Source organism: Prinia subflava, chromosome 1 (genome assembly GCF_021018805.1).
Source record: "Prinia subflava isolate CZ2003 ecotype Zambia chromosome 1, Cam_Psub_1.2, whole genome shotgun sequence".
Lineage (NCBI taxonomy): Eukaryota > Metazoa > Chordata > Aves > Passeriformes > Cisticolidae > Prinia > Prinia subflava.
In genome coordinates this window covers 56,069,535-56,091,900 of record NC_086247.1, presented here as the reverse complement: position 1 = coordinate 56,091,900, position 22,366 = coordinate 56,069,535, and the positions used below count along the sequence as shown (strand labels likewise).

Below are 22,366 nucleotides of genomic sequence, written 5' to 3'. Positions count from 1 at the left end.
GCTGCTGGTATTTATGGCAACTTTGGATGGCTACAAATGATGGCCTACCCTGAAATGTGCTTAGATTCATCCTGGCTTTAAAGTGTTTTCGAGACAGGGCAAGCTGTGGGACACCGAACGCACCGTGCTATAGGTGAGGTTACCAAGACCTCTTCCCTCCCTTCAGCCCCAGGACTCTCCCTAATAATGCTGGAAGTTAAATGAATCATTTATGAGCATCAGTAGACACATGGGTGGGGCCTCTTTTAAAACTGGTATTTTGTTGATGCAACACGTGTGACGGCCTCTTAGTTCTGAATATAAGAGTTACTGAGAGGAAATTAGTTTGGCTCGCAGAGGAGATCAGCCAGACTTTGCAGTGCGTCTTGCTGAGCAGTTGGTACCTCCACCAGTACCGTGCTTCGGATACCAGTACATGTAGAGGAAAAATGGAAGGTAAGTGTCTTGAAACTTTAATATCCCTTTAAACTGGGACTGAAAACAAATAATTAAATGATCATGTGTAAAAAATTGCACGTATTTTTGTGTAGGGGTTGCTTGTACGTTTGGATGTTCTTTGTGGAACTAATGAGGAAGGAGAAAAAACAACTTTTGACAAAAAAGCTACTATGAAGGAAAAAGAGAGCAATGGAAAAGATTTAGTGAAACATCAGCCAATTCTGAAAATAGAAAATAGCATGAAAAAGAATAAATTTTATTTCCAGCATAAATTACAGAGTGCTAGATTTCAGAATTCTTGTGCTAGAAGCAATTATTTTACAATGAATACCTGAAGTATTCTGTCTTGAATGAAGGAAAAATATGAATTCATAGAGAAAAACCTGTGACTGGTATTGATGGTCAGGTCCCTACCAGAGGCAGAAAAACAGTAAGAAATGTGAAACTGAATTGCCTTTCATATTTTTTCTGAGCTGTCTTTGCTTAAGAAACCAATCATTAGCTCCTTTGTGATCCAGTTGTGATGCTTAAATCTGATAAGCAAACTGTGGGCTGACTTTAGAGAACTTCCCTGGGAAACCTAATATCTCAGCTGCCTGCTGTTCCAGTTCAGCTGGATTACTGAGTGGATGAAGAGTACTTGTCTTGGTTTCTAAACTCCTCCAGAGACCAGGCAAGGATCAGGTTCTTTCAGTGCTCTTGACCGCAGGAATTTGCCATGTGTGCTATAAGCACTTTCGGTTTGACCAGGATGCTTCGTGTTATGGTTGACAACTGTCATTAAGATATGAGATTTTCAGTTCAATTCTGTTGCTCTTTCTTGTCAGCAGGTATGTTGCATTCATGAGCAATAATGATGTAATGCACTCCTCTATTTTTTGGTTATTGTTGATCATGTGCATATTTTTATCACGGGCAGCGCCCAGACCTGCATTTGTTGCTGATCTCTGTTGAAGATCTGAATGACCAAAGCATTAACAAATTTAAATAGTTAGATGAGAAATAAGATTATTTTTATTCAGGGAAAACAAATCAGAAAAAAATGGGGGTTTTTTTTGCCTCTTCCCTTCCTATTCCAACCCCCTCCCTTCCCCCCTCCTCCACCAATTAATTTAAATTACTATTTAATTCAGGATGTGATCCTGGCAAACTCCACTGATTTGTGTTAAAAATGTCCTGATCCCAAGGGTTTAGCTATGAGTCTCTCCTTGTGTGGATACACCCTTGGTTCTGCATGGGAAAAATTACTTTCTCTTAAATATTAATTTTGTATTCAATGAGGTACCCAAGTACTTAGAGAAGTTTCATTGTTAGATTTTTCTGTAGGCTTAGCAGGACCAAACTCAACCCTTTAAAATTATAATAATATACAAGACTTTGTACATCAGTAAACCCAATTTCCAAAACTGCTGAGAATCTGTAGCTCCCATTGTCTTCAGTTAGAGTGAAGAACTTTGGAAAAAAAAAAAAGTTGTATGCAAATAAGTAAAGATGAATGTTGCCACCCATCCTTCTGGCACCAGTGTCATAATCACTCCTATGAAATGACTGATATGAAGGCAGGATGCCTAAGGGGGAATCAGCCAAGATTTTTGTCAAGCTAATCACAGCACCTGGAATAGGTTGTCAGCATTTTAAGATATCACAATTTGTGAATATTTCCTTTTCCATTAAGTTCCTCAAAGATATCTGCAAAATTTTTTATGATTTTGGGAGTGCAGGCTGAGACATTTGCGTGCATACTTAAAATTATTTAAAATTTTGGATAGATATTTATACATATCTCCTTTTTTTCATAAATCATTTAGAGTACCATTTAAGCTTTCAAATGCATACACAAGTTATCAAGTTTTTTATTTATTCTATTGATTTTTTAATTTATATTTTTTATAAAACAACCCCAAACATCTCAAATGATAGCATGTGCAAAACTGTAGAGAGCATGTTGTAATGTGTGGAGAGAATATTACAATGCAAACTCAGCTTTTCAAGTAGAGGTACTAATATTGTCCTTAAGCATCAGGTATTTATAGTACAATCAGGTACTATATAAAAGAAGTGAAACTTGTAGCACGGCTTTAAAAATCAAAGAGTTAGACAATTTTCCATCTGCAAGCTAGGAAAGTGGTGAACATGTAAAGGAACTTTTATGGATGTATGTCTCAATTTCAGTCTTGCTGAATTTTGAACTAAGTCTTGAATGAATTTTGAAAGAGTTATCTATGTCTTTCATCATTGTCTCTTCTTTCACTTAATCTTAACCACAGCCAGAGTTGGGAACTTAATTATATGGGGCTTTTTCTTTGTGCTCCTTTCTCTGTCCTGCAGTTATTGAGCTGGGAGAAGTCGACTTGAACTGTCCTTCCAACTGTCAAATACATAATACCCATTTCTTCGGAACTGACAGACAGATAATAAGGAGAGGGCAAGCCTTTAGCTTTTATGCTCGTTTCCAAAATCGGGACTGGGATGACTCCGTGGACCAGGCTACTTTCACCGTGGAAACAGGTAGTCACTCCCAAACACTCTGTAGTCTTTCCTAGTCCTTTGCTGGTTAATATTTTTTCCTATAGCCCTCAGAAGACTTCTTTCATAGTCTTCATATTCCCATAACCTACTCATGTTCTGTGGGAAGAGACTACCTTCCCCTAAATTAGGCAGCTCTTCTAATATGTAAAGTTTTCTCACTCTGCTAGAGAAGTGACAAGTGAAAAGAAATCCACCCTTGGGAGCTTCGCCTTGCAAATGATGCCTAAGCAAATTACTGGCCTTTTACATATGCTTTGTTTAGTCTGATGGAAGTGGTTTTTATTTTCCTGAAAAGGCCTCAGACCCTGTGAATCAAATGAGACGAAATGCACCTTCCCAATGGGCAGATGTCTGGATCAAACCTGCTGGAGTGCTTCCTACAAAGTTCATCAGCCAAAATGCATCAGTATCAGCGTGTTTCCTCCCTCCAACGTCTGCATTGGCCGCTATATTCTCAATATGCAAATCACATCCTGTGGTCACACCTATCAGCGGTGCCTTGGAGATTTTTATGTCCTTTTTAACCCTTGGTGTGCAGGTAAGAACTCTAGTGACAATCAGGTTGTTTTAAGAAAAATAGCTAGTGATGAATAAAGCTGTTGAAGATATCTGTTATTTAGCTGGTACATAAAGAATGTAGTAGCAGAAACTATGAGAATCAAGGAGAGATTTAATTTTGGTATTTTTCTTAGTGGTGTTAGGGGTGAGTTATAATTTTTTCCCACAACTTTTACAGTGTCTTGACAGGATAGAAAGCATTGGGAAGTTTCCTCTGTTCATTTGCAAACACACTTTTGCTGTGAGAGTGACTGAGCACTAGCACAGGTTGCTCAGAGCGGTTGTGGAGTCTCCATCCTTGGAGATATTCAAAAGCCATCTGGATGTGGGCTGGGAAACTGGCTGGAGGTTGGACCAGATCACCTCCAGAGGCCCCTTCCAGTCTCAACCATTTTGTAATTCTGTGAATACTGTGTTATCAACATAAAATAATATAGTACAAATACAAATTAAATTCTGTAGATCTTGCTGTGGTAGCAAGAAATTCTGGAGTCTGTAGGACCTCACGAAAATCATTACATGACAAATATTCACACTGCCTGTGCTGATTTGATCTAAATCAGATACACAACTCTATGTGCTGAGTGTTTGACTTGTAGAACAGCTTAGTGTGAAGATAAATTGCAAGTTCTTCCATTCATGTGTTCTACAGCAGGGAGAGGCTTAATAAAGATATCTATCTCTAAGTAGGAATGAATTGTATGTAAGTGCTTAAAGAGCCCACAGCCTTCAACATGCTTAAAAGTATAAATCAAAAACTGATAGGAAAGGAAAGAGGGATCCAGTGATACAGAAACACAGAATTGCTAGAAAGGTACATTTTGTCTGAATGAAAGCTCTTCATATGTTCCAGATGACCCTGTATATTTGGACAATCAGGCCCATAGAGAAGAATATGTTCTGAATGAACATGGAATACTGTATGAAGGAGTGCACAAGCACATAACCTCTAGACCATGGCACTTTGGACAGGTAATTTTTTAACACTTGTTCAGAAACAGATGTCATCCATATACTGATAAATGAAATGTTGTCTGTATTTTTTCACAAATGTATGCTCTGTTTATAGTGCAAAGGTTTTTATGATCAGTCTAGACTATGCATACACAAACCAAAATATCTGAGAATTTCTCTGTAGCCCAAATAACTAGAACAAGGTTTTATCTAGAAAAAGGAGGGAAATTGCAGAATGTTCTGGGAACAGGTGAAACAAGTACTGTGCTTCTGAAGGAAAATTATTCCATTGGTCAAATGTAAGTAAAAATGACATGTTTTTGGCTTTGGTTTTCCTTCAGGCAGATAGGCAACACCATGCAGACAATTAGGAGCTGTGCTTGATTTAACAAAAAACCCAAAAAAACCCAAAAAGACAAAACCAAAACAAAACAAAGCAAAAAAAACCCCCAAAAACCCAAAAAAACCCCACCCAAACACCCAAAAAACCACAAACAAAAAAACCCCAACCAAACAAAAAAACCCCAACCAACCAAACAAAACCAACCAAACAAAACCAAACCAAACAAAAAACCCCAACAAAAACAAAAAACAAAAACAAAAAACAAAACAAAACAAACAAACAAACAAAACCAAAAAACTCAAACAAACAAACAAAAAACCCAAAAAAAACCAAAAAGAAAAGCAAAAAAAAGGGAAGGAGAGGAGAGAGGGCAGCTCATATAAGTGAAAAGGACTGGATTATTGATAAGAAAGATGCTTTATCAGTGTCAGCATACCATGGTGCCTATGTTACCCTCTTTTTCCTCAGTTTGAAGATGGGATCCTGGATATCTGCTTGAAGATCTTGGATATGGGTGCCAGTTACCATCATGGCTCTGATCGTGACCACTGTTGGCGCAATGACCCTGTGCATGTCAGCATGGTGGTGAATCACATGGTAAGATCTGTGGGGGTGTGAGACCTCTGAATAGATCAGGTCACACTTCATTATATCGTAGAAGAATGAACTGCACTGTAATCTAACACAGCAGGTGAGGAGGGGAAATCCTTCCTGTGCTCAGATTCACAGGAAAATTAAACTTGTAACGCTAATCTCTGGTGATTTTGAGACATGCTTAGAACATGAAGATACCATCAGCTATTTAAAAAAAGTTGTTTTTCTTTTCTCTTTCTAGATAAGCAGCCATACCACTAACAGTATCATGAAGATTCCAGAAAACAATGATTACCTGAAAGGAACAAAGCCATTTTCCTGGAATGGAAGTGTCCCTATTCTACAGCAGTGGTACAGTGGCAGATGCAGGCCAGTCAGATATGGGTACTGTGGATCTCTTGCTTCAGTAATGTGCACAGGTATGACACTTCAGTTTGCTCTAACCTAGTTTATAGAGAAAAGAAGAGGGAAAACAAGGATCAAAAAATTCTGACCCTAAAAACTACTTGAAGAATTTTACTCATAAGCATTTTTCTAGAAAGAAATTGAGTATTTTTCTCATGCTCCTGATATAGTGTTATAATAAACCTTTTACTTTTCTATTCAGGCTGAAGAGCAAAAATGGTAGTAGCATATTCTCTGAGACCTTTATATTATGCAGTTATCAATACTGAAACGTTTATTAAAACACAGAGCAAGTGCAGGATCATTGAATCATAGAATAGTTGGGGTTAGAAGGGACCTTTAAAGGTTGTCTAGTACAACCCCATTACGGAACCAAAATTTATGCATTGGATGATGTTTGAAGGATGAGAAAAACCACTAAGTTATGAACAGGAAGATCTCTAGTAATATCTCCTCCAAAACACAAAAGCATCAGACTATACTCTCCTTTTAATACAAAAGATTAGATAATAGTGCACTAAACTCTGCAGACAGAAGATCTGAGCTCCAACTTTATACCCTTTATCTACTGAATCTGCTTCTACATTGAATGAAGAAAGTTAAATCAAAGTCCTGTAGATGAATCTATATGTACCACATTATTTATTAAAAAAATGTGTTTTATTAATGCAGAATCAGGTTAATGATTTCTGAACTTAAAATATCTGGTTTTGTGGGGTTTTTTTCCTTGTTTTTATTTAAAGATGGAAGAGTAAAAAACATTTCTTTTTTCAAACTGCTTTTCAAGAACTAAAAAGAATTTTTAAGATACTGCATCCCAAATATTGCTTCTTATCCATTGTGTTTCTATAAATTAGAATATAATTATTTATAAAATAAGTGAAGGATTTGTCTGATTGTGATTTGTAACAATCCATTTGTATTTTTTTCTTACAGTGATGAGGTGTTTGGGAATTCCAAGCCGTGTTGTCACTAGCTTCTGTTTTCCTTGCTCAATTGAGAATCCCCTCAGTATCAATGAGATTTTTGATTCTACTGGTAAAAACCTGTGTGGTAAAGACAAGCTATGGTAAATAAGAAAAATATAAAGCTCTTTTGCCCTTTTAAAAAGCTGCATGATAGGAAAACTGGTATAAATTTAGCAGATCAGTGTCTCTCTTTGATGTATCTTTCTTTAGTGGGGTAATGCCTTTCAGTTTTCTAATAATGCATTTCTAAACCATGAAATTACCAAAGAGGTTGTCTATTCAAGGTAGATTTTCAAAAAAGAAGGAAGCAAAACCTCTTGTGAGAATCCATGCTGCCTGCTCATCTTTCTCAGCTGAAAAAACTAAGGCCATCAAACTTAGTAGCTGTAAAAAATTGTAAAGTAGATCATGAAATCCTAGGGAAAATTTGTCACTAATTTGGACTTTTATCTTCAGTCATAATCACTTGTTTGATACCTGTGTTGTCCTTCTGATGTTTCTTGTAATGGTTCACTTCATTCTTATAAACCTTTCAAATCCTGTTAAACTTAAACAGAAGAACTGTGTTGTCATGTTATCATCTAAAAGAAACATGTTTTGCAATCAGGTCTGTGGATTCTGGAACAAATTTCCAATCTGAGTGATATAAAGCAAATAAAAATGCTCCTGTCACAAACATCATTAACAGTGTTAAGACATACAAAATCTTTGGCTGATTAAAAAATTATCGCTGACATGGTTTTTCTCTGTCATAGACGCTAAATTTGGTAATCCAAGATACATCTTTAATTGTACTTTCCTTCATTCTACAGGCGATACCATTGCTGGAATGAATCTTGGATGGCTCGCAGAGACATAAATCAGTGCTGTGGTGACTGGCAGTGTCTGGATCCAACACCTCTGGAAACAGGCAGAGGTAACTTTGGCAAAGTTGGAATAATTTTCCTCAGATTACGTTGCTGAGTTTCCCTAGTACTCAGGTTACTATGTGTTATAACATTTTTGTTCTCCTGTTTAGGTTCAGCCTGCAGTGGTCCTACATGGGTTAGAAGCATCAGGGAAGGGGAACTGGACTTGGATTATGATGGTCATCATATGTTTTCTCGAGTAAATTCAAACTATGTTGGCTGGCTTTCCCAAAACAATGCCAAAAGAACAAAATTTTTCTGTGACACATGGCCATGTGGACAACGTCTAATCACCAAGAGTGTTGGCAGTGAGCAGTTTGAAGATATCACTGGAGCTTACAAGTATGAACTAGGTATGATGAAAACCTATTAAATGGGTTAGAGGAAATTTTACAGGCTAATCATATAAAAGTTTCAAAGTATTCTCTCCTGTGTTTGAATGTGCAAAACAATCTGAAATAGTCTTTTTATTCATTAGAAAGAGGCAGATGCTTTTCTCTTCAAAGATCTTGATTTTAAAACTTCTAAATATGTTTGGATGATTCAAACAAAGCACACACTGATGGGATGGGGTGGGGTAGGACAGGACAGGACAGGACAGAACAGGACAGAACAGGACAGAACAGGACAGGATGGAATATTTCAGCTGGAAGGACCTACAATGACCTTGTCCCAGTGCCTCCCCTGTCAGGACTATGTGAAAATTGAAAAATAGTATTAAATACCTCTTTTTAAGGCACTGACAACCATGGCCCATCAACCAGCTCTCTAGGAAGCCTGTTTTAGTGTTTGACCAGCCCCACAAAAAAGAAGAAGTTCCTAATGTCTAGTCTAAACCTTCTTTGGCACACCTTTGAACGATTCCCATGCTTCCGATCACTGGACACCAGGGAAAAGAGCTCAGCACCTCCCCTTCCTCTTCTCAGAAATCTAGGAAGAACAATGAGGTCACTGCTCAATCTCCTTTTCTACAGATTAGACAAAGCCAAAGTTCTTAGCTGCTCCTCACAGGGCATGCATTCCAGCCCTTTAAATAACACTGTTTGTATGTATGTGTTTTGGTCTCACCTTTAAAGTAGATTAAAATAGTATTAATTATATAATAATATATTATTATTAGAGATAATCTAAAAAAATCCCCACAAATTCTTCTAAACCTGGGATTAACACCTTACTTGTTGCTTCTTGCATTAGGTCTGTCAGAAAATATGCCTACTTTTTAAATTCCTGTATTATTAGCATATTCTGTTGTTCTTACTTTGGGCCATGGGTTACTGATTTTCAGGGAGGAGTTTAACCAGTAAAACTGCATAAAAGAATGGACAGTAAATCACAGCTGATTGTACATTAGCAACCTCTGTGGGTTTTTTTTTTTTTGTTTATTTTTTGATAGGTTGGTTGGAAAATGATAGTTTCTTTGTTTTAATGGCATATTTTGTCTTTTGAGAGAATGGTAGCATCTCATATTCACCCGTATCCTTTCAAAGAGTTATACTTTGAGTTTTGTGTTAACTATACATTTTGAGACTTACATGACCATTTTTATATTTAACTACTTAAAAATAAAATAAGGTTTTTAATTTTTTTTCCCTGAGGTATTTATTTTCTTCTGTGCATTCAGTCTGCTGTATCTCATATTTCATTATCTGGTGCACTTGTTCTACAACAACCTGCTGCTTTGGGTTCCAGGAAGAAGAAGCAATAAATTTAATTATCTTTATTATTTGGGTAGAATAATAATAGGGTTCTTGCGCTGCCAGCAGATTCATTATCATATATCTTCTTCAACAGGTTCTGTGAAAAACAAAGAAGCCTATTACCGGGCTTACAGAAGAATTCACCCAGGGTATTGCAATGCTTCCAACTGCCATATCGACAGAGAGTTATCATCTCTGAAAAACCCATTTCTGAGCGACTCCGGAATTAACATGAGGTTAAAGATGGCTAACTGCCCAATGTATGGTGAAGATGTCCAACTGAACTGGCTGCTTGAAAATTTGCGTAACGAGAACAAAACCCTGAAGTTTAATTTGTGCGCACAAATTATAACCTACAGTGGTTGCCCAATGGAACAGTTTTGGAAAGACAGCGTGAATGTCACATTGGGTCCAAGGGAAGGTAAGAGGGGGAAATTGTCTAATACTCTGTTCTTTTTAGCAGATGGTTTTTAGGACTTGTGGAAGCTTTCTAATAGTGGTGGGAAGTGAAATGTGCACGGTGTTAAATATCAACAGCTGAATTCCCTTTAGGGTGATCACTCAAAAATCAACACAATGTCAATTCTACATGTATGGTGACAGGTAAATTGTAGTCTTTCCTTAAGTTCTTGAGGTTTAGAGATTCTTATGATAGTTTAGAGAATTGCTTCATTAAAATTTCAGTTCTGGACTCTATACTCAAAACAAAGGTAAAGCTGCAACTGTTTATCAGAACGCTTTCTTTGGCCAGAAGGTATCAGCCAGTGTAAAACATTTGCTTAAAGCAGGTAGACAAACCATGTGCTGGGAAGTGTAAATATGTAGCAGAACATAAACACCTGTTTCCATGGTTGAAGTCTTTTTTGGAGAAACAGGATCCCTTTAATTAAACCACATCCTTGTAAGACAAAATTTCACACTGATATTAAAATTCTATTTTGAGGCTTCAATTTGCCTATATTTGAATTATTGCGTTAAGAATTGCACTGGAAGGAAAGAGTCCAAATTTTGCTTGATAATTGTCATCATCATCAACTAATCTTGCAAATTCACTGATAGATGAATTGAAAACTGTGAAACTGATTGCTGAAGATAGGAATGTATCACCCTAAGTCAGGAAAAATTCTGTCTATTTTCAAAGATGCCATGATAACTTAATATTAAATTAAGCCATTTTAAGTGTGAGTTAAACTTTAGGAGAAAGAAAAGAGGGAATATTAATAAAAAATCAGAAAAAAAAGTTTGGTTTTTTTTTTTTACAGTGAAAAAAATTCCACTGTGTATATCATATAATCAATATGGACCTTATCTCTATGATCACAACATTATGAAAGTAGTTGCTGTCTCAGACCCAGAGTGTGGAGAAGTTCTGATGGTGAGCAGGGATATTGTGGTCAACAGACCACCTGTTATTGTAAAGGTAAGGAACTTTAATTATGGAATTTAGGATCTAAGGAACAGACTTTGGAATTCTCATTGGCTAATTCCTAAGTACAATACCAATACCAATAAACTTGAAATATTTTACATTTTTCTTTTATCTTATTGCCTTAAAAAAAAATAGCAAGATTGGTGTGATTTTTAAAGTTAAACAGTTGACTTAGTGATGTATAGAAGCATACATCATAGAAGCAAGTCAGAAAGAAATGTATATTAATAATTATTTTGTTTTTCCTTCCATGAATTTACCTCATTGTCAATTTTGTAAGGATTAAAAAATATAAAATGTGTTTGTTTCTTTTTTAACTAGCTATTGAGCCAACCCAGACTGAAAGTACCATGTACTGCAGAGATCTCCTTCTGCAATCCTCTCCAGGAAGATATGAAGAATTGTGTAATGACATTAGAAGGCTGTGGTTTATTCAAAGAGCCAATGACCATTGAGTAAGTTCATCAGTTCTTGAAATGGGGATAGTATTGGGGGTTGAACTAAACTGTGCAAGTTCAGAACAGGTTTTGAGAGAGACAATAGTTGTGATATTTTTGGCATTTAGCACATGAACAGGATGTTCTGGCTCTTATTACTTTGAGACTCCATTAAAAGCCTCACCCCTCTTGAAACTGATGATCATTTAAAGCTTGCAAGGAATGCTGCTGCTTCATTTTTCTCAAGATTTAATTTAAGTGGGTGCATTAAATACCTGTCTGCACACTTGTCTTTACAAGAAGTGCTAGCTGGGTCCTCTGTCCCTTACAGTCCTATTGAGTTTATAAAAAAATTCCTCTAAATATTCATGAACTGGCACTAACCACATACAGGAACAATTAGCGAACCACAGTGAGCAATAGCAATATGCATTTGAAGCTCCTAGCACGTTAATCACAGGAAACTGGAAACTTCTAGGATGCTGTAACTTTCTAGGAAAAGTAGCTGTTCATTAATATGCATTGCTTCTCTTCATGACAAGGAGAATTGACAAAAGTGTGACTAGTTTTGAGGGCAAGAAGTTAAGAATTGTTCTCACTGAATAGTAATGAACTGGATTCCACAAAGCTGCCCTGTCGAACTGCTGGAAATGGTAAGCAATAAATATACCTTTGAGGCAGAAAGGTGCTACATTTTTTAAGAATTCAAGTCAGTACCAGAAATGATTTTCCAATTCCAATTATAGAATTGACTATGGGAGTTTTCTCTTGGGACAAGAGTTTTTACCATTTTTTCACAACAGAGAATATGGATTTTTTTTTTGAAGAAGACAAGAATAACAAAGTTGTCATAATAGTTTGTTTCTAAAATATGTCACAACAAATCAAACTTAATTTTGTGTGCTCATCCTATAGCGCTTAGGTCTCTGACTGCTAAGGATTAGGGTCCTAATTATTTTGTCTTGCTCCAGTTTGGGAACGCTGGCATCCAACCAACAGGCCCGGACTGTCGTGGAGTTCACACCTTACAGGCTTGGCAGCCACCGACTCCTGGCCAACCTTGGGTGCCACAAGTTTGCCTACTGCAAGGGATGTGCCAAAGGCGAAGTGTGTTGCTCCGCAGGCCAGAATGGTGTCCTGCCCATCAGCCAGAACGGGTCACTCCCAGTGTGTGAGAACGGCTCCGTCCCCACAAACGGCACTGGGCCTGTCCCTGTGGCAGACGCCGCCTTCAACTCCATGTGTGAATATATATGTATCCCAGTGTGCAACCCAAACTGCAGTGCAGGGGGGCAGCCTGTCTACGATTTCGTGTACCTCCCTGCAGGCCACCCCTTATGCAACACCATCTGCAACCAAGGCTTCAATCCAAGCATCAATCCTGGTTTTGAGATGGCATGTGATCCTGGCTTCCGTGTCATATGTGAGACTGTACCTCCTGCTACATGTGCTCCAATGCCTCCATCCATGTACAACAACTCCATGCCAGCCCCAGCATCCAACCCTGTTTGCACCCCTATGCCTCATGTGGTGTTCGAGACAGGTCCTGCTCCCTCACACCCCTCTGGAGGTGCAGGGGGGCCGATGACCTATTCTGTCTCTGTCCCCGCGAATAATGCGGTGAGTGCCTTGCTGACCCACTTCATGGCCGGCCCCAGTCCCAGTGGGGCAACCCAGGCAGTCCCTATGTCTGCTCCGCCATCCTACTCCATGTGCTCCCCAGTAGTCCACACCATTGGTAATCCCATGCAACCTCCAACTCCCCTTTCAGTGCCCGGTGCCTCCATCTCACATGTCGTTTGCGGCTCCACGCCCTCTCCCACCACCCAGCCTCCGTGTGGCCCAGTGGCCACCGTGTCCTCCCAGCCCCTGAGTGCCGGGGTAGCCCACGGCCTGTGCTCCCCAGCTGCTTCCCCCGTGCCCCGTGCTGCCGACCGTAGCAGCACCCCATCAGTGCTGCAGGTGGGCAGTGCCTCTGTATCCCGCTCCGTGTGCTCCCCAGCCCCCCGCCCCGTGGGACCCCCGGCATCCCACTCGCTGTGCTCCCCAGCCCCGCGCCCCGTGGGGCCTCCTGCGGCCCACTCCCTGTGCTCGCCCACCTCCGCCTCGCTGGTGGCCCGCCCTGCCAGCTCGCCTGCCGCGCAGCCCTTGGACTCATCAGCTGCCGCCTGCCTGCCGTGCTCGCCGTCCCCGCGGCCCCTGGCGGGTGCCACCGCCCGCTCCCTCTGTGCCCCCATCTCTCGCTCCGTCTCCCAGCTTGTGGGCACCTCTGGCTCTCGCTCATTGTGCGGTTCTCAGTGGGGCCCTTCCTACGACACCACCACTCGCTTGGGCTCCACGTGGGCTCCCAGCTCCCGGTCGCTGTGGAGCCCCGAGGGGCGCTTGGGCTACTCCTCGACCCGTGCCACCTACGGCACACTCACACGCGCCCCGTACAGCTCCTTGAACCGCTCCTCCTACACCTTGTCCCGCTCTGGCTACAGCACCCTCCCCCGCTCCACCTCTCCGTCTCCCTATGCCACCCTGACCCGCTCCGGGTCGTGCCCCTCTGGCAGTACCCTGGCTCTGGCAGGGTCCCGCAGGCCCTGGAGTCCCACAAGGAGCACTCTCACCTATTTCAAACGCAAGTATCTGTAACGGAGAGTGACCTGGGGAAACCTAAAGCCAGTGAAATAAAGTCTGTGTGCAGATGCTTTACAAGAGGTTAGAAATAGGGTGATGAAGAGCAGCGTGGTGCTCCGGAGCATTTATCTACGGATTTGAGATGTGCCAGAAAGCGGGCTGTGAGCCGGCTGCTGAGGGATGCATTCGATGTAATACTTGTATGACTTGAGATATGGTGTGGTGGAAATGACAAATGAACGCGCTCCCTGCGGAGCCGCCGTGACAATAGTGGCACGGTGCAGGTAAATCGGGCTTACTTGCTCAGTCAAGCTGTTTTATAAATGATGTGCTTTCACTCTCTCTTCTCTTGATTTTTTGCAATGCACATTTCTCAGATCTCCCTGGGCTACAGCACTCGTAGCAAATCTCTCTCCCTGCATGAAAAGTGCTGTCCTTGGGATGCTGCAGAGGTGACAGCAGCCGTGCCTTATGTCTCAGCTAACAGACATTGGGCCCCTGAACCCCAGCATTGCTGTGGCTTAGGTCAGTTCTGTGTGCACTCTGTTTCCCTAGTCGTGTAACACTGAAAACTGTGGAGGTCGCAGAGCAACTAAATCGTTACAAATCAGCTCAAGAGTTTAACTGCATCCTTTTTTATATCCTTTTTTTCCTTTTTTTTCCTAATAATAATTTTAGCTTTACTACTCTTGGTGTATTGCAGACCTAATATCAGGAATCCAAAGGTCAGGTTAGACAGTCTGCAAAACTCGATGAATAATTATACAATATATTGTCTATCACAACTGTTTTTCATATAGCGTATTTCAAAAAAAATTCTCACATACCTTTGTATGCATTTAGGTTACTAGGAAAAGCTCTAGTTCCACAGCTGTGCTTTTTTGATTGAGTATAGCTAGGGAAAGTCTGTCACTAGACCTCAATTTAGAGAAGAAGGTATGATGTAATCCTTTCTTTCCAGCACCCAGCCCTCCGAGCTGAAAGGTTAAGAAGGTGAATGGAATGTACTGTGTCTTCTACAGATGATGGTACTGTTCCAGTGCTAACCTTCTCCAGGTGTTTTAGGAGTTGAAATAATACATTGTCATAATCTCTGAATTTTGGATTTCCTCATAAGAATTTTGGATTTACTGACAACACCTCCCATCCCTCCATTATTTTCCTCTAGTAGTCCATTAATTTTAGTAGCAAGTGTAGTGGGGTTTTGTGGTAAGGTAAGTTTGCTGGTGCTGCAGAATATTCAGCCATGTAGCAATAGTATTTCGGTAGTATCACTGTAGTTCATGCCTCTATGTGATGAGATGGAGTAACCTTCTGAGGATTTTGAAAAAGTGTGGTGTCAGAACATGCCAACACTATCATCTTCATCAACACTTCAATTCTGAGTATGGTAGAAGAAAGATTTGCCTGGATATTGTAATAGAGTGATCATAACTCAGTGACTTGTTTTTTTTATGCAGTTTCAATAGTCTGTGTTAGGTATATGCTGAGAATTTCTTTGCCTGACTGACAATAAAAAAAGAAATTAAAAAACCACCTGTCATTCTGTTGTTTTGGTTAAATCTCTGCAAATGAACTGGTTTGTGAAATCTTCCCTCCACTCCATTTCTGTTAATTTTTCTGTTCTTTTCCTCAAGGTCTGAGAACAAGACTTCAGAATAAGACCTGAAATTAGAGGAAACCTATAGAATTCTTACTTTACCTGAACTAGTTTGATATTACAGGAAAAATGGAGCCATCCTCTTTGCCCTCAATAAACCTTTCCACTTGTTGCATGAGTTTTTCCTTTGCTCTGCAAAACTCTCAATCCACAGGAATGCCAAAATGAACAAGTCTTCAGGTGGCAGAGGAAGAGATAGAGAAGAGACTGACAGTATTTACTTAAGAAAAAAAAAGTGATTTTGGGGGGAAAGGTTGTTAATAGTACATGGTAGCTACATAATTCTCAAATAACATTTCAGATTCCTTTTCCCAGTAGTATCATGACTTCTCTGATGTTCCTAATTTGTGAGAAAAAGTCTGGTTGTGTATTTCAAAAACTCCAAAGATTTGGTCACTAGAGTTGTTGGGAGTGTGTGCAACACCCCCACACACTCTTCCTGCCATATATGCTGAATATGCACTGATTTTTAAAAACAGAGTAAGTTCATTCTAAATAGGACCATAGGGGAAGAAAGAAATCTTTTATGTTCAAAATTGTTCTAATGCTGAAGAAATGATATTCAGGCCGCTGTTGTCTCATACAGCATGACATTAACAAAAGGTAGCTTGTAGTCTATCAAAGTCCATCTTACTGTCTCTTTCTTGTTGGGGAGGTAGAGGGGGTGGACAACATGTGTACAACTAAAGAAAAAGAGCCCCCAAACCAATAACAACAAAAAGCCCACAAAACGACAGATTTAAAATTATCTCTTTCTTAAGCATTTATGAATGGAAGACTCTAACCTATTTTTTATAGGGTAGCTCCTTTGTCAGGAGACATGGTTGAAATTTCCACAAAATTTCTGGTTTGTTTTGTGATGGCTTGGTTGGTTTGTGTGTTTTTTGTTGTTTTTTTTTTGGTTTTTTTGTTTGTTTGTTTGTTTGTTTGTTTTTGTGTTTTGGGTTTTGTTTTGTTTTGGGTTTTGTTTTGGTTTTTTTTTTCCATAACTGGCAAAGTCAGACCCAAATGACTGTCTCAAATATATTTTATTGCACTAAAACCCACAAGATTTTTTTTTTTTGCCTAATGTATTAAATATATTGAAGATTAACAGTATTCAGTAATGTGGTGTGATACATAAAGAAGTCTATTTTAGAGAATGAAAAGCCAGCTCAAGCACGACAGTTATAGTCATCAGAAATTAAATACAGTACTGTCATATTTATGTGTTCAGAAATAAATTTCTAATTTTAATCTCAGTTCAGGCATGGATTTTATTTAAGTAAGGGAAATATATTCACATTTTTCCCTAGGCGATGAAGGTGAAAGAAGGTGTTTTCTCATGCATTGTTATAGTTACTCTTTCTGTGATTTAAAGTATAAATGGGACTACTGGAATTTATTTTTGTGTCCAACTAAAATAAGGTTGTATTTATTTTAGAGATGAGGAAGACTCTAATGTGTGGTAATTTTCAGTTCTTGTCCCTAACAGTTCATTAGACCTTTACAAATAATTTTTTAAATGAGAAGTTTCTATGATTTATCTGCAAGTGGTTTCACTTTTAATGCTTTAGGTTTGTGTTTCCTTGGACATTTGCTGACAGCCTACCATAAAATGTTTGAATGAAATGTGATTTATTTTGATATATTCTATTACCTGCAAGAAAAATGTTGAAAGGTATAACTCAATGAACAAATTCCCTATCAAGCATTAGTTATACAGGTAAATTAAATTTCAGATATTGTATCAGACAAGAAGATTAAATTAGGGAAACACTGTAGTAATTTTATTTAGTGTTAAAATAAACCAAAATATTTTGAAATATATACTATGAATTGTATAAAAATAAAACAATTAAATATGCTGGCCAGGAAAATGTAAAAATATTCAAAATGCAAAAGATAACAAGATTTATTTATTTCTTATGCAGCAGATTTATGTCATCTATCATATACTTCCATTATATCTGACTTTTCAAGTTAATTTCTTCATGCTGCATTTGCAGCAGTGTTTTTGTAAGGGAAAGGTCTTTATTTGTAGAAGAAAATCCTATTCAAATACTTTACAGGTATCCATGCTCTTTCTTTCCTTCACTGCCTTAGGTGGGAGGAAATTCTTCCACACCTTTAAATGTTCTTCCTTTTTCCTTGTCTTTGAACTGCAACGTACATTACGTAATGTGCTTTTATGCTTATTTGTATTGAGCAACTTTCTGACTCTGCATAACATCAGAGTAAAAGTTTAGTACAAGATACCAACGCAAGGCTGAAATCAGAAACTATTCCCAACCCGAGGATCAAATACAGCGTACATTAACAGCTGAGCCCTCACTACTATTCTGTTACTTGTTTATAGAAATAATTAAGTCTGCTACCACATTTATCTGGGTTTTAAATTATGTTTTGTAATATTCTAACTGGCCACACCTGTCTAACTTTTCAACTAATTATAACTTTTTCTTCTTCTCTCCTGAGAAAAGTTGCTGTTGATGGTGTTCAGTAGACTGCTTTATTTGAAAAACCTGTCTTTTTGTATGTTTACTAGCTATCATACATTGGAATTGCATGGGTGTTGTCTCCATAAGACATGTTTAGTGTAGGCTTTCTATCATTGCTGTAGGGTTTGGATAAAGAGCATTCACTGCTGCATATGATTCTCTTGGAAAAAACAACAAAGTTAAATATCTAGAAAACCAGGAGTGATGTGTAAAGTAGGGAAAATCTTCATGTTGCAAATAAATGTCACTAATATACACCATTTCCTTTTACAAAATCTGTTCTGTGATTCTTTTTTCTCTGATTCTTCTTTCTGAATATCAAGCCTCAAATTTCATTAAAAAGATGACAATATGTCAAGTTGGCTTTAGATTAATTAGAAATAAGAAAATGCTGGTCTTTGAGATAAATATTACCAGGAATCCTTGCTGCTCCTATCTATTAAATTATACCAGTAAACCTGGTATCCATCATCTTCAGCAGTTTCTGGGTAGAGACCTGAGACACTTGCTATTAACCCTGACCTAGAAATACTCTGTAATTCTGACTGAGCTAAATGTAGCATCTTCATCTCTATTTTTTGCTTATCTGTTAATTTCATTCTGACCTTTTTTTGCCCTTCCTCTGTTTCCCAAACAGGTGGAACAAATAGAATAGCTAGTGACTCCTCAGTTGCAAATATCATCAAAATTGCCACAACAGCCTTCATTAGACATTTCAGAGTACCTAATAGATAATTCTGTCTTCAGAGCACAAACATTACAAGACTCAGAGAATACTGAGGTTTTTGTAATGATCTTATTTCTCTCCTTTAGGTGATCTCAGTCAATTTTATAACAGCATGAGTCACTAGGGGTCCCAACTGTACATTTGCTGAATACTAAAGTGCACTTCTCTGCACCACTGACCGAGGCCATTTGCCAAGGATATTATCAATGCAGAAGGAATGATAAACAGGATTCATTGAGATCTGGTTTATAAAACTTTGCCGCAAAACTTTATATGCTCATATAGAACTAGGTATAGAATTTATTTGAAGACCATGGATCAGACATAAATAAGATATAGAAAGTTTGTTTCATACAAGACAAAATTTAGACACTAAATGCCCAAAACTACAATTCTGAAGTTTTTGTACTTAAATACTGCTTGATACTGCTTAATTCTGCTGATATGCAAACCCTGTAGGAGCCTTGCTTCTTCTTTCTAAAGTTTTGAGGTGGTGGGATTTAGATTCCAACATGTATCAACTTTTGAGCCAGTGAGATCCGCATTTATCCCTGTGTACTTCTCAGTAACCTTAAGCCAAGTCAAGGTCCAGAAGCTAGGTATTTCCGGGCCAAATTCCTTTAAATGGTCTAATCCTTGATGTGCTCAGAATGAAGGTAACACACACATATCTGCAAGGTTTATAAATAGCCCTCATCATTTGTCTACACTTTAGTGTTCATCTTTAACTCCAAATGCGAGTACAGTTCCAAGCTAGATCCGAAATCTAGGACATAGTTAAGTGTATTATCGATATCCCAAAGGATTTGCTTTCCTTATGTTTCTCCCCTGATAATCTGTTTTTCCCATCTGTAACAAAAGGTTGTTGTCTTTCTGTCCACATTACAGAGGAGACAGTAATTTTCTCTGTCTGTCTAGGAAGGGCATTTCTGGAGGCAAAGGATGTATTCAGTTCCAGTAAGCAACGAATCAAATAGGAAACTACACCTTGATATAAATTTCCCAGGTATTTGATGCTGGTTGTACTCTGAAAGAAAGGTTTGGCTTTGTTCTGCTGATTCCCACAGGGATGGAGATAGCTGTTGTTTTGAGTGGTGTCCATAATCCCCTTAATGTAAAGTTTTTCCACCTACTCCTTTGCTAATTGCTTTTTGCTTGATTGTCTCTAGAAAGCTGAAGGCAAACTACCTCCTAACATATTCTGGCTCCTTGTCTGGACCACTAACACACGTGCCATCCAGATAGCATCATATTCCTCATTTATTTTAGAGGTAAATGAGTGTATTAATGAGAGAGAAGGCTCCTAGAAATAAGCCTTTACAGAGGTTATGTAGCAAAGGCATTATTTACTCAGTAGAAGTTTCTGGTTCAACTTCTTCTGTCCTAAATGCATTCATCTCAATTGCTTTGTTTCAAAGCTTGGCCTGTGTGCTGCTTTTTAGCAAGTGGTTATAGACAACAAGATTTAATTTGTAAAGATGTAAGTTACTTGAGTTGCTTGTAAATGTCATCTTTATCTTCTGTATCTTGGCATTAGAGCTCTAGAAAGCTGACAAAGGAAAATATTTGCAAGAAATGTGTGCCAGGTACTGTCTTTGAAGATAAAATAATTTTTTTTAGTTACAAATATACCTATAAAAATGTATATATTTCCATCTGCATAAGTAAAAATAACTAGAAAAATGCTAGTTGTGTATAAAATTTCCTCACGGCAGCAGTCTGCAGTCTTTCAGTCAGTGCAGTAGAATCTCATTTATGTAGAGATGCCCCCAGCTGCAAGGGGCCTGCTGCTGCCATGACTAAAGGATTAGCACAGACAGGTATTCTGAACAGAGAGGATCCATGTCTGGAGAACAAGCAAATTTGAAATTATCTGGGAATCTCTCTTCAAAGTCAAGTAGTGGAAGTATTAAATAATTTACATTTGTTTTCATTTTGGTTATATAGAACAACAAAGTAGCTTTAAATTATTTTTCCTTTTTTTAAAATTTAAATAGAACAACTACTAAGAGTACTAGTAAATGAATGCTAATAGGACTAATAAGAGGAAGATAAAACAACTTCTAAATATGTGGATTACATTTTTCTGCAACTTTAAAGCTCATGATTTATTGAGTATATTTTCATTTAAAAAGTTTAGTTCTACTCATTTCGTCATGTGTTTAAAAATAAGCTACAATGGGGCTAAGGCACTGATCTTCCTTTCAGAAGTATAAACAAACATATTGGTATACTGGATCTAAAATCGCTTGTATATAAATCTTAAAAAGTTAAAAGGTTATACTTTAGGCTGTAATGTAAATAATTCTTTGACATTTCTACAGTGGAGAATTTCCCAAACAGTTAAACTCCTCTTAAAATTGTAAACAGTATTTTAAATTGTGAAATTATCTGGGCTTTTCTTTGTGTGAATCAGCAAACATCTTAAAATAAGAATAAAAACATCAAGTCTTTTTGTTGTAATATAAAAGCAAATAATGGAAAGGAGGGTGTAGTTTTTTTGTTGTCATTTAATGTTAAAGCACTTCAGAACTAAAACATGGGAATTTTCAGCAATACATGTTGGATATAGTGCAAATTGTTTATCATGTTAGGACTCAGGTAGGAGTAAGATAAAATTTGACAACCTATACTTAACACAGCCAGACTTTTTCGCATCAATAAAAAAACTTGAAGAGACAAACTCGATTTGAATTGCAAATTTTAAGGTGCTTTGGATAAGCTTATATGTGAACACAAGAGTTTTGTCAGAAACTATTAAAGTGTAAATTGCAGCTGATAAACTCCTATTATTATTTTGAAAAAGAAAAGGAGCTCTTCCTTAATGGGAGGTCTGAGCTCCACTTCATTATTTGAAACAATGTTGTATTTGATTAAAAGATAATGACATTGGGCACATATCTATTTGGATTTGAGTTGCTACTACAAATCAGGATATGAATCTATTTTAAGTGTACTTAAGTAGAATAATGTTTAGGTAAGCATTATCTTCACCTGTCTCATTGGGACTGAAAAGTGCATTTAAAACACAGCAACTGTTTAATTATTTGACTGAGTTGTACCTGATGTGTACCTGATACTTTTCACCATATGGCTTAATGAATCCCTGGTTAATAACCTGTGAGTGCTATATCCAAAGATAATAGAGAGAGTGAAATATGACCATTTTAATTCTAAACCGTATGTCTAAGATATTTAAAGAAGGAAAACTACTAGGTGGTTTGTGAGATTGGATTGGAAGAACAAAATGACTTGGTTTTGTTTAAAACCAATATAGAACAATACACAAGTGAGATTTTTTTATGACAAAACATCTGATTAAAGTAACACTAAACAGAAAAAGAGGTAATGTAATGTACTTACTAAGTTAAGTATTTCTATTTTTCTCCAAATAGAAAACATCCTGTGTGTTGATTCAATAGTTCAAGTGACTTGGAGGGCAGGACCAAAATGTGTGTTTTTGTCTAAAAAAACACTTTGAGGAATAACACTAAAAAATTGAAGTATTTAAAACTTGGATGTGAAGGACCTTAAAATTAAACCTCATCAAAGCTTTGAAGTAAGTTATCTGAAAGGAAATAATTGGCATCCTCTTCTAGACATTCTTAGTGTCTAAA

General features: G+C 38.0%; 1 protein-coding gene across 1 annotated transcript; it reads left to right on the top strand.

The window, feature by feature from the left end:
* The first annotated feature begins 292 nt into the window (after positions 1-292).
* On the top strand, positions 293-18,142 carry LOC134550512 (protein-glutamine gamma-glutamyltransferase 5-like). The gene is made up of 13 exons (XM_063397258.1): positions 293-435; positions 2,767-2,946; positions 3,263-3,505; positions 4,379-4,497; positions 5,291-5,419; positions 5,658-5,835; positions 6,758-6,890; positions 7,602-7,705; positions 7,808-8,050; positions 9,489-9,815; positions 10,657-10,814; positions 11,145-11,278; positions 12,232-18,142. Exons 1-13 carry the CDS (start codon positions 429-431, stop codon positions 13,895-13,897), a joined length of 3,621 nt encoding a protein of 1,206 aa, XP_063253328.1. The 5' UTR covers positions 293-428; the 3' UTR covers positions 13,898-18,142.
* Positions 18,143-22,366: the final 4,224 nt, after the last annotated feature.